The 13,749-nt window shown below is 31.4% G+C and overlaps 1 protein-coding gene across 7 annotated transcripts in view; it reads right to left on the reverse strand.

The window, feature by feature from the left end:
* The window catches only part of NLGN1 (neuroligin 1), an 875,108-nt gene that overhangs the window by 480,950 nt on the left and 380,409 nt on the right, over positions 1-13,749 (reverse strand). For 5 of the 7 annotated variants that reach the window (XM_079155132.1, XM_079155131.1, XM_079155133.1 and 2 more), the window contains exons 3-4: positions 7,672-7,731; positions 1,083-1,235 (exon numbers count right to left, since the gene is read on the reverse strand). In XM_079155132.1, the coding sequence (XP_079011258.1) occupies positions 1,083-1,235; positions 7,672-7,731 (213 nt within the window). The remainder of the gene's footprint in view (positions 1-1,082; positions 1,236-7,671; positions 7,732-13,749) is intronic. The other 2 variants (XM_079155135.1, XM_079155134.1) reach the window with 1 other exon arrangement.

Here is a 13,749-nt window from a genome sequence, read left to right on the forward strand (position 1 = left end):
TCAAATAATCAAAAAAGAGAATGTAATCCAAAATATTTTTTCAAAATATTTTAGAATAAAGAAAGAAAGTGTGAGATATTTATTTGTCCAAAAAATGATAGATTATACCTCTTGAATCTGTAGGATGGGATAAACTTTTGAGTACAATTAATATTAAAAAAATAAAAGCCTTCTTTTAGTCAAATTGTGATTTTTTAGCAAATTCTGTTAATGAAAATATCATAGATACAGATGTTTACTAAATGATATAATAATTTTACTCCTGAAAGTCTGATAAAATTGGAGCAAATAAACTCAATTTGGCAGGTTTTTAAAAAAAATATTTATGACATAAAATAACATGCCTACCTCAGACAACATGGAAAGACATTTTTAAAATAATATTTCTCTATACTTTTATTCAAAACCTGAGGATCTGCATGTTGTCTTTATTTCATAGTTCCTTGGGGAACCATATGCATTATTAAACTGGACTCAGTCATTTTATGAAATCAATGTATATGTTCCTAAATTAAATAATCCAATCAAATACACCGAGAACATATTTCTAATTATTATAGAACAAAAAAAAAAAAAAAAAAAAACACAAAAAAAAACCCTGCACAACAATAGCAAACAATCATTCCTCAAAACCAGCCCAAACACACAATCAGGGAGAGAATATAAAATTGATTCTAAGGTCACCACAAACCTCCAGCAATTTTATAGCATTGTAAAAAAGAAAAGTAGAAGAAGGCAAAAATTCATCCAGGGACCAACTTTTTTCCTAAGGCCTTGCCATTGTTATGTTTCATAGTTCTATAAAGCCAAACCAGGTAGTACATGTCCCCAAAATGTGAATGATTTCATTACCTTTTAGGTTCACATTTAAAGATCTTCCGTAGCTATCCTTTGTCACATAGTTTGGGAACATTTATAGAACTCATTAGAACTATCAAAAATTTGGTTCGAAAAGGTCAACAAGCATAGAAGGAGTGAAACAAAGCCAAGCCAAAAAAAAAAAAAAAAAGGAGTCAATAATAAATCAAAAACTATCACATACTTCATGTATTAAAGGTGAAAACAAAAAAGAAATTTCTTACCAAGTACCCCAAGCCGATAGTTGACAGTGATGACGATCACATTGCCATAGCTTGCCAGCACACTCCCATCATATAAGTTTCCAGTACCTTCCATGTATGAGCCACCATGGATATACACCATCACTGGCTTGGGACCTCCACTGTCCCGAATATCTGAAAAACAAATGGTTGGCAATTGTTCTTACCCTCAAAAAACCACAAATAACAAAGCAGAGAATATATTTTTCATTTTAGAGACAAGAGGGCATGATTTTAATATAGGTCTTTAAATTGCTGTTTTTGGTAAAGTGTTTCTTAAGCAACTCAGGTTAAGAGTTACTGAACAAGAGAGCAATTGTTTCCTATCTGAAATTTTGTTTACAAATTATCAACTGAATTAAAAACTTGGACTAATTGAAAAAGGTATGAATTTTAATGCATTTTAACTGATTCCCAGAAGTGAAAATAAAACCAAAAGAAATAATCAAATGATAAAGGCTCTTGGACTACTTTTCAAAACTAATCTCATATAGAATTTATGGGTCATAAGCTAAGGATGATGGTATCATTACTGTTGTCAATAAACAATGTTTTTTTCATTTCTTATTTACTGTAGAGCTTTGTATCAAATGTAATATGATTACATTGTCATTTATATTTCCATTTGTGGATATAATTATAGTATTATATTATTTATAGCAAGAAGTTTCATTTTACTCTTTGCATAGTATTAAACAAATGTTTAGGCAGTAAAGTCACGTGCATCTGAGCTTCTGTCATTCCTATGTTTAGGGGAATGCCATTTAAATGAATTTTTTTTTTTTTTTTTTTTAGGAAGTCCTGACCATTCACTCATTCCACCTACCCTTAACCTTTGGGAGAACAGAGTGACAAAATTATAATTTTCATCTCTTTCTGTATGTAAATACTCTTTTTATTCCTACTTTGGTGCTCTATTTTAATCATGTAGTCATAAAATAGGATAAAACTAATTTTGAGTGTAAAATGCCAAAATTTATTGGTGAAGTTGAAGTGATTTCTATAACTTTGAATTTGTCCAAGACTGTTTACTTCTCTAAAATATATTTCTCACAATTATGTAGTTCTCAGTAAGGGTATAGAAATAATATATAAAAGGAATGTAACAGAATTTTAATCAATATTAGAAATGCACTAATTTCTGTAGGAAAATACCTAACTTACATTTCAGTTTTATTATGTAGATTGAAAGATTATATGTATGTGTAAATATATGATTTTGAATATATGCATAAATAAAACATTATCTACATAGTAGCCCATGAGGTATATGCACAATTTAAATAATATCAAATATATTATCTTTTTTTACATCAATATCAAGGGTATCATTTAAAATTATGGTTTTGTTCCTTTGCTTCTGAAAAAAAAATTAATTAAACTCTCCTAAAACTTTGCATTTGAGGCAGATTGAACTAAGATGATAGAAATTCTTTGAAAGAACTTGTGATTATTTAGAGATTGTCTTACATTTCCTGTGAAAAAGAATGACTAATTTGAATGCTTCCATTTTCCCACCATAATAGTAAAATGATTTCTGTAAATGAAAAGTCAGTTAGGAGCAGAATTTCAGCTCATTTTGTTTGTCCATATTTTCAAATTGGGGAAATGGCTCATGGCAGAATTTAGAGACTTTTTTTTTTTTTTAAAGACTATTTTAAATTGACTTAAAACCTGTGTAAAAATTTACCTCCACACCTCACTCCCCTGAAAGATGCACTTGAAAAAACTGTTTTGTTTTTAAGTAGAGGAAGATATTTTGATATAGAAATCATCTTCTAGACACAACTACATTTAAGAGGGAAACTTAAATTTATTTTCTCCAGGAATCCTTGGAAAAGAAAATGGTATTCGTTCCTATGTAAAGAATTGGGGACTTGTGGAGAAATTAGACTTATAATAAGGACATAATCCTTTTGAAATTGGTAAACTATGAACCCTAAATGCCTACTTTATACATACAGTTTTAGTTTCTTATTTTTCTACTATGGCTGGCACTGAAGAAGCAATAATAAATTATTAAACTGAAATCATTAACTGACTGTTCACAGCAGACGTTGTACTCTGCTAATTGTATGCTTGGAGGTAGCACAGAGGGAGGCTGTTTCAGAATTCTTCTTTAATTAAAATTACATAGAATTACAAAGCACCAACTGTGAACAGTAATGAAATCTTGGTAGAACCATCTAGTTCACCTGGAAAACAATACAGAGAAGACCTGCCACATTTTATACCTAATAACTGAATGAAGTGGACATTATCAGGAAACATTGAAAACATGACAAAAGATTTTAGGAGCTATTTTAAGCAGAATCTCTTTATTTTTTAAGAAATTTGACTTGAAAGGATTACAGATAGCTTAGATAATTTTAATTTTCAATTTATCTTTTCAAACTTTTCAAAGATTTCAGCCTTGCCTAGGAACTTGCATTGAGCAGGTCTTTTCTAGAAAGTTCTATAAAATTCTAACGCCAGGTTCTGAAAAATACTTCTTTTGGCTTGAAGTAACTCTGAAGTTAATTTTCTAAGGAATATTAACTACTAAAATAGATAAAAGTGTTGGACAGTAGAACCTTTAATTTTGATAATAAAGTTTCAGAAACTTTAGAATCCTGAAAGATCTCATTCAAAATAATTGTAATTCTTTGATAATGTTTAATCAGAATGGTCCATCTCAGATTTTACTTGCTTGCCTAACTTATAGTTTTTTTTTATGTTAATAGCAAATGTAAACAGTTCAAACTGTAACTATTTGCTTTAAAAAAGAACTAGATTACTTATAAATGAAACATATATCTGATAGCATACCATTGAATTAGTATCTGCTTTTGCCATATTTTTAATAATCAAATTTCAGGGGTCCATTTTTCTTCAGTGGAAGTATATTCAATGGACTTTAGTAATTTATATTGAATTTATTAGAACCAAGTCATCCTTGCAGACCATGCCTCTTATGTACCTTTAAATGAGGTGCAACATGTGAGATTCCTACTGTACTTAAGATTCCCTACTTTGCCTAAACAACTACTACTGACTTTACTACAATCATCAGAACCTTCTTGGAGATCCTCAAATACTAGCTCAGTTTCACTAGAACTACAAATGTTCATCAAGAATGATTGTATTTTCTGTTATTTGCAATTTTTTAAAACTTTGCTAAGTATATACGGCTTTGAAAGGAGTGGAAAGTTATGGGAAAAACACTATCTGGGTAATTAATTTCTTCTAGATTTTTAAGAAAGTACTTTAATTTTTTCAAATAATAAAATAACAAACTTCAAATCTGAGTAGACATCTTGATTTTAAACTTTAGTAACTGTTTCATCTTCCTGATAAGGCAAAATTTTATGTTATTTTAATGTGTCATTAGATCTAGAGCATTTAATGGGAATTTATTTGTGCCTGACAACCAGGATTTGGGATCACAAATCCCTGTTATGATCCTAGTAAACAATTATTAGTCATACAATTCCTCAAATATGTTTTCTTTGTCTTAAAGGACTCACAAAGTGGTTGACTGACCATATTTTAGAGTTTTGGGCACCTAACAGTTTTAAACTTATAAAGCATTGCCTCAATTAAAGCTCCAATATATAAAGGGATATTTTAAAACATTTTTTGTGCTTTATGTTCATTTGAATGGAATTTGATAATCATTTAGAACTACCTAAATAATAACAGTTGGCTGAATTTGTGCTTGTTAACCTGGATATAACACAAAGTACACTTTCAGTTTTAAAAATATACAAAAATCTATGAAGCAAGTTTTAGAAAGCTCTCTGTAGAATATAAAATTGCATTTGAATATTGAAATGTTAATATTAAGATATTCTTAACATGATTAACATTTTTTAAATCTCCCAAATTCCTAAAATGAATTGGTAGAAATCTGGGATGTTGCTTTTAACTGTTTTTATCACTTCTATTTAGTTCTTTTTAAACTATGGAGATGGCCAATAAAATATACATCTCTTTTGGTTATTGTAAAGCATACATGAAAAACTATACAATTGTGTTTGGTCTAGAGATAGCAAACGGGCATTGGTTCATAGGATGAGAGTAATAGCAGTCCACTGCGAAGTCCTCTGAGAGGGTCAGTGACTCAGGGGCAATCTTGGACAGTCACAGGTAGGCTCAGAATGCAGTAGCTGAGACAGGACCTTGAAAGCAGGTAAACTTATCAATGTATCAGAGGTATGACAAAATGATGGAGAATTTCCTATAAATGATCAGAAAACCTGACTTCTGAGTGAAGTGTGCTGGTAATTTATCAAGTTGTTTATATTCTTTTCATTATGTCCAGTGATGTTGATTCAACATTTGAAACAAAGTAGTTTTTATTCACACTCACATCTACAAAGTGATTCTCAAAGACATTGAATAGAAGATGCTCAGAACTTTCCACATTTTTCTTCCTGTAGGATATTAGAATTAATCTTTCTTCTCTTCAAAATAATTATCCAATACAACACAGAGGAATAGACTGAACTGAATCAGCTGCTTGGACATTCTCTGCTTTGGAGCATTTAAAAAAAATTATGGATTTGATAACTCTAGTGATAAGCGGCTTAGTACATAACTTGAGTACTACCTGCTGATTTAAATAAGGGTTTAGGATTTTTTTAATGGCCAATTAAAAATGTTAGATAGGCTTCAAAACAGATTTATGAAATAGATTCACATCTATAGGACTTAACTCACTATGGTTGCCTCTAGGTATCTATTCTAAACATGTAAAAGGATTACTTGATGCTATTTTACCAAGAGAAAAAAATGAATTGCATTAAGTCAGCAAACAAAATATTTTTAAAATAGGGAAGTGATATATACCAACTTTGTGACTACATTGGAAAATTATGGACTTTGCAAAGATACACACTAATAAGTCCTTTAGGCTTTATTATTTAGATAACAAATGCATAGATTATAGGATTTTCAGAGAGCTCAACAAATTCAAAGTCTGAAAATGGAAACAGCCTTCATTGGAACAGGGGAAAAGTAACCTTGCCCTAAAAATTCAAAAAATGTTCTGAATGTTTAAATACATAACATTTCTAACAGTATTAGAAAAAAATCACAATTTGCATTTTGATATTGTGTTGTGTTTAACTCTTAGGCACCTATAATGATTTATTTAAAATATCAATGGCTACTTTGTGTTTAATCTTTAATTCACTGCTTTGGTTCATGGTAAATGAATTTTTATTAACTACCATAATTTTCACATTCAAAATAATTCTTAAATGTTATAAAAATATTAATATCAAATATTACTTCTAAGCTTCCAACAATTTACCTCTATAGTTTAATTTCCTACTATAAAGGGGTTTGTTAAATATATAACAATTGATATAGAAAATGAAAACAGTGCAAATTGTTTAGTAAAAAGTCATTCACTCATGGATTCCTTGTAACTCATGGGACCAGCACTCCTGGGTGCTGCAGATTATTTTATGTTGGAAAATCTTTCTTATTGTATTAATAATATCTTTGTGAGATTTAATTTCTAGGCTTCAGGGAATCACTTTTAATCTTGGATTACATTAGTTACCTCTATTATAGTTGTAACTAGGGTAGCATTAAAAACAGAAAAGAAAAAAAAAAAAAAAAAACAATGAAACCGAAGTAAGCTGAAAGAATCAGTAAGCCTTTCTAGATACTCAAAAACAAGTACAGGTACAGTGGAATGAGAGAAATTTCAGATCAGTCTTCGTGTACTTAGGTTTAAAAATTTAAGACCAAATTGTACATGATAAGAAAGTATGAAGGAGAAAACAATTGTGATATTAAGGAAGCAGGAAACATTTTATTTCTCATAGTTGGCAATTCCTTGAAAATCAAAATATTTTATTTGATAATCTAGAAAGTATGTCCTTTTGAAATTAACATTTATCCATTTCATCCATTTAAAATAATAAAAACTTCACCAAAAACATTACTATAAGCACAGAGGACTTAAGGGGCTCTACAGTGATTGGGACTTAACCCAAGATTTGTGTTGTCTTTTCTTTCCTACAAAATTTCATTATTTATATGCTATCTCAGCAAATCAATGGAAAGTGGTATCCTAACATCCAAAACATAATGCTCAAGAAACACTTTATATCAGCTTTTAACTTATCTTTTATTTGGTATAGGGTTCTTTTTAAACAAATACCAAATGTAAAAAAATGAAACACATTTTAATATTGGCTAAAATAGTTACATAGATTAGAAAACATGCAAAATGGGCACAGAGAGACTACAAGGGAAAGATTGTTAGTTCAAAGAATGTGGACGCAGTTGTCAAAACGTGGGATGAAACATATCAAAAGTCAGTTCAAGAAAATAAAAAGAGCCCCTCTTTTTAAAACATTTTAATGATTGGCATCAAAATGTAAAACTAAACATTCATTTTTTTAAAAAATTAAAAATGCATATTTATATGTAACAACAAGCAAGAAGACAAAACACATCAAAAACGGGAATTAAAAACAACTTTTCAAAAAAAGACAAGAAGTAAAAAAATAGAAAGGGGTGGAAAAAGTGATTGAGTCCCTTGTCATGCAAATAGATTTTGTGGAAAAAATACCTTCATCTTCAGCACCGTCATTATCACCTAAATCATCTGTCTGTTTCTTTGTAAGGGGACCTAGGATTGAGAATGGAGAAATGGAGGGAAAAAAAAAAGACAATTCAAGAATAAACAAGACTGAGGGCAAAAAGTTAAATGTAAGTACTAAAACTCTCAAGGATATTTCAAAAAGAGCGGGGAAGTGGTTACATCATAGTTGATTATCTACTTTGTTTGAGAAAAAAAAAAATCCCTTTCCCCAAAATATCTTATAAAAGAATTGGTTTTTGAACATATCCAGCATAAAAAATACATTATGATTTGAAATTCATAAGTCATAAACCAAGGAAATGATCTTTAAAAAAGTAACCCACGGCATACAAAAATGTAAACAGTTTTATTAACTGAAAGAACTTAATTTATTCAGTGTCTTTTCTGATTTAAATTGGTCACAACAATAAAGAAAATAGGATGAATTCATTCTTTTAATTTTGGACAAGATAATAACATTAGGGAAAATAAAGATATGAACATTTTTAAGTTGTTCTTTTTATTTTTATTTTTCCTTTTTTAAAAATAAGAGCATTAACACGGGTTATATACATTTTAAATTCATACTTTTTTAAAATTGTGACTTTTTAAAATTACTTCTCAATAATGAATATTTCCCCATGGGTTTTCATTTGAATATATGCTGTAGTTTTAAGACATTTGTCACCTGCACAAACGCATCAACTGATAATCTCATAACAAAAGGTCCCATTGATAGGAGTTTGGTGTTTAGCTATTAAGGTAGTTACCAAGTCAGGGCTCATATTTCTTAATCACTTTAGTCATATAATGGAATTATGCCCTTTTGAAATTTCATGCCCAGAATAGTTATTTATAATAGGATCATGTTTTAGAAGAATAATTATATTAAAACACTGTGAATGATTAATAAATGTTTTATTATACTTAACAATGCTAATTTGCTAGAATAAAGGAACACACCAAAGGGGAAGTCAAAGGCCAAATGAAAGTAATTTTAAGTGTCACATAATTGACATACTCAGCACACAAAAAAGCAAGTGAAGCCCCACATTCTCTTTTTATTTCCACAACCATTTAATTTGTATGACATTTTATAATTCTCATGCAAAAGCAATCACTATGAACACAGGACACTCAAGTTAAAAGACAGCCAACCACATAGCAATAAGCAAGAGAATTTTGTCATGCATAAAATAAGTCAGAAAAAGGAGGGAAAAAAGGCCTGAAAGTCATGATTTCAATAACATAAATAGTAAAGAAGCAAGCTTTAAATCTAAGCACACTTCAGAGGGAAGGACTGTTAAACATTTTGAGAAAGACTTCTAAGTCTTTTTAGAGATTACTTTGCATTATATTTGTAATTCAAAACAAACCTTCTATAACAACCCTTAAAGAATAAAAACCACCATCCAAGAAACAAGGGGAAAAAAGGAGATATAATTATGTTTCACCAAGACAGTCTTGAAAAATATCAATGACTAACATAGATCAAAAGATTGGAAAAACAGAAATTGGTGATGTAATTGAAGGGACCTATGGAATACGTCAATTGTAATATCAAAGTTTCATCACTGAAATACAGACATGGGGACTGTACACAAAAAATTAAGTAATATACTTTTATAATCACACTTGCAAGCAATCATTCCATTGAGCAAAACTAGATGAAGGTAATAGTTGATGTTAATTGGCATTCATTTGCAAGCTCACAGATAGCTGCATTTCTTTAAAAGGACCCCACTTAAATGCAAAAGCACACTTATCTCATATGCATGTAACAACAATGCTACATCTCCTAATAGGATACATTTTAAACTTAAATTGTAAAATTGCTGAATCAGAATACCACATTTGAACTATTTCCAATTATAAAACAATTGAAAATATTAGAATATAGGTAATTGTATTCAATTTTCTTTACAAGCTTTCAACTTTTCTGCAACTATGTCCCAGGTTACTGGATAATTATATTTTTATTGTTGTTTGTTTGTTGATTAGTAACAGAAATTGAACACAGCATTTATCATTGCCAAACCATCATCTATTTCCCAATTTCAGTTAAACTAATTGCTTAATTCTTGGCTATTTAAGAAACTAGTAATCTGACCTAAAAAAAAAAAAAAAAAAAAAAATGGCTGAACCATCCGTTCACTAATATTTGGAGGCAAAACTACACTTAAATCACTCTTCATTTTTCAGTTGGAAGTATAGTTCGTTCTCACCTAGGCTATCCAAGGAAATTTACATGATTTCTACTGGAAATCATGAAGGTTCTTCAGCCACTGAGTCAATGATTTTACATACTTTACATGCTTACAGATTGTCAGCTCTTAGGCCTACAAGAGAAGTAAGGGAATTTTTGTTAAACATGAGTTTTTACTTCTTTGCATGTGGAACATAATTCTCCATTGCTGTTCAGTTCTGGGTGGATATAAATTGAGACACCATGGAAATGGAATGGCATTGACAGAATTTTTCTATGGATGGGATAGTTGATTGACCTAGCTTTTTGCTATGTTAGCTTTTATACCCATCCTTACTCAGGAAATGGTGTGCCTCTTAATTGATGTGGGGAAAAAAACAGATACAGATATTGATTCAGCATCATAAACACAGGGAAGCATCACTAACCTAGAGGAGAATTAACTAAAGAATTTCATATATTGATACTAAGTAAAACTTTAGCATGAAATGATATTGTTACCATAGTATGAATTCCAGCAGTATTTTAGTGATGTCAGCATAGCTGAATTTTCTTAACCTCAAGAGGTTAAGAAAACATCTGATTTTTTCATGTTCCCTGGGAAGAAGAGGGTTGATAACAGTTTTTTGAAAAAGTGATTATAAAAAGAAAGAAAACAGATTTCCTTTATCTTCATGCCTAAAGGCATTCAGAATAAATATCTAAGAGGGTCTAGGGTTACAAATTGAGAAACTCAGCTTTGGTTCATCTGAGGACGCCTCAATGGAGTTGACTCATGCTTGTGAATTACAGCGACAGAGCCTACCTGATCTCAAGATTCCCTACTGCCATGCTCCAAACAGAACAACTCACCACCTTGGCTTTCCTCCCTTAGCACATCAGCAGACAACTCTAGCTCATTTTCAATTTATTCTAAAGTGTTAGAGTTGATGTAATTAATAATGTTAAAACATTTTAAATACAAAGAAAATATCATAAAAAGTAGTTGGCATAAATTTTCTTATGAAAATTAGATAATTACATTTTAGGGACCATGCATCCCTGTTAGTTGAGCAGCATGATTTTCCCAAGGGCAAAACATTTATCCTTTGAACAGGGATAACAGTCATTAACAACATTCCAACCACAACTTATGTTTCTTTTAAACAACAAATATTGCATTTTCAATACCAGCAGTTTGAACTGGCTATCTTAAAGCATCAAAATATAAAGCAAATGAGACCACTAAACCCTGAGTGTAGAAGTGATTTATTTTACCTTGAAACCCAATTGCGTCTCTCCTCCCTGAGGAACACACACATAACTCTCATTAGAGTTAATAGGAAAGTAGACCTCAAGTCATTTTGAAAGGGAGTGAGAGTAATTACTATATTTTATATCTCCTATAGGCAATAAATAGATTCAGTGGTGAAACAACAGGACTAAGCAAGGTAAAGGGAACTCCTGACCATGAACTTCAAACTCCTTTCATTCCAAAATAGTTCCTTTGTGATTAACATAAGCCATAATTCAAAGTATTGGCCTTTACAAAGAATGTGTGATCCATTCTTACATTTCAGAATCTGACCACAGTGCCTTTTATTTTTTAAAAGAGGAATAAAAATATCAGCATTTTTCTCTAGTTAACTGGAGAATAATTATAAGCTCTGAAATAATTACTATCCACCCATATTAATGCTGCTTTTTATCATTCCCTTTGATGAAAGGCTAATATACTTTAGGTCTCAAATACATTAGAACTGATTATAAATTCCTTCATTATGGGTTCAATTCAGCAGAAATTATCCCTACTTTGTGTCCCATGTATCTGCAAAAGGCAAGTAGGTTGAGGGTATTATTAGCTCCTGACTTAGGAAGCTGGCCATGAGAAATGTGCTCCTATCAAGGGAACAAACCTCTGATATTTTTAGGATTATTTAGAGCTCCAGGCTCCAGAAGGTCCCAGCATGAGAGATGGAAAGCCCTAGCTAATGACCTTGTTCTCCTCTTGCTCCACCCTCTTGACCCAGCTGCCTTTAAGGTAAACTGACAATAAAGAATTCCTCAGGCCATTTCCACAGAATGAGGGAATTTAAAGATATTGCCAACCTTGTCCTGGAGCAATTGAAGACAGGCTAAATATTTTGAGGGATGTATTCCCCTGGGACAAAAGTTAGTTTACCAAGGTTGTATCAGGGATAAAAATCTATGCTTGTTCCATATGAAGAACAAAGCATTTTAAATAATAGCAATTTTCTTCCAAAATGACAAACATTAAAATTTAATGACTTTATAAATTTATATATCACTATGGTTGGTATTATTACAAACCTATTGAATTTTACCCATTGAAATTTATTTGGTTTTATAAAATGGAATGAATATACACCTCTTTAAAAAAAAAAAAAAACAGAAATGAGTGAAAGTGACTAATTTAGAATATTACCAATTTGGTATTTCTGTTTTGGTTTAATAAAAAGTTTTTACATTTCTTTAGCAATTAATTATATGCCCAGATGTAAAGAAAGTATAATAATTTTCTTTCTTGAAAACTTCACTTAAAGAAAGATAATTTTTTGAGCAATGTCACAAATTTGAATTACACTGAAATAAAAATGTAATGCAAACCATTGTGATGAGATACTGGAAGTAAACTTTGGAATAGTTGATCTTTTCAAGAGAATTCCTATCAGTGGTGGTACCCTGATTTCATAGTATCTGGGCATCGTTTGGGTGAGCTTCCTGTTAAGGCTGATGCTCATGTGTATACATGCTTTGGAAAGGACCACTCCCAAGGGTTGAAAGCAGCAGGTGTGCTCTATGTTTATCTCTGTATTGAAAGAAAACACCTACATGAACACAAAATCCATTCCCTTAAGACAGTTCTTCAGAGGCAGAGCCTACCTTACAACGTGACTTTGGGGAGAAGGGAAATCTGTTGTTCAAAGTCAGGAAAGGGAGAAAGAAATTTTCTCTGGTCTAAGTTATGGAGAAGAGCTCATTTATATTTATAAGAAAAACACACTTTTCTTCATAAAATTACCTTGATTACAATACTTTGAAGTCAAAAGTCATCCTGTCTAGAATGAAAGTGATAGGATCTGGGAGGAAAAAATTCAAGTAGATAAAAAGCAAATAAAATAGGTTAACCCCTAATCTAAGCATCAACAGATTTACATAAACTCATTATTTTTGAACACTATATTTGTTTGATTTTTGTAAATGAAGATGCGGTATTTCTACCACATGAAGAAAATGGTATAGTGCTCCCTTCTCATCTAAAGGAATGCTGGCCTAGGCTGTATTATCCAGAGATGCACCTAGAGCAGGCATATAGTAAGGACAGAGGTACCATAAGATGTGCAGAGCTACCTTACTGAGGAGAGGATTGAAATGGCATTAATAGTCTGACTTCTCTGGCATGACTTCAGTTTTCAGTCATCCACCCTTTCAACAAATATACATTATGCTAGGTGTTCAGGATGCACAACAAGCAAAACAGACAAGACAGCTGCCCTCACGGAAATTAGATCTTGCTGGAGAAACATTAAACAAGTAATCACACATATAAACATGTTCTTACAAATGTGACAAGTATCAAGAAAGAAAAGTCTTGGTGTTGTGAAATGTCATACAAGGTGACCCTGGGCAGATCTGGGGGGTCTTTGGCCAATAAGTGCAATGGAACCTATGGCTGAAGGAGTACACCATAAGCAGGCAAAGAGACTGGGCAAGGCAGTACGGGAAAAGATTTTGGCCAGAAAAATTAGAATGTGGAAAGGCCCTAAAATGATAGGAAGCCTGGAGGTCAGAGCGGCTGGCATAAAGGGATAGAAGAGAGTACTGAGTGAGGATAGAGAGCCAGGCAGGCATTGGTTTGG

The sequence above is a fragment of the Sciurus vulgaris genome (genome assembly GCF_902686455.1).
Source record: "Sciurus vulgaris genome assembly, chromosome: 10".
NCBI classification, from domain to species: Eukaryota; Metazoa; Chordata; class Mammalia; order Rodentia; family Sciuridae; genus Sciurus; species Sciurus vulgaris.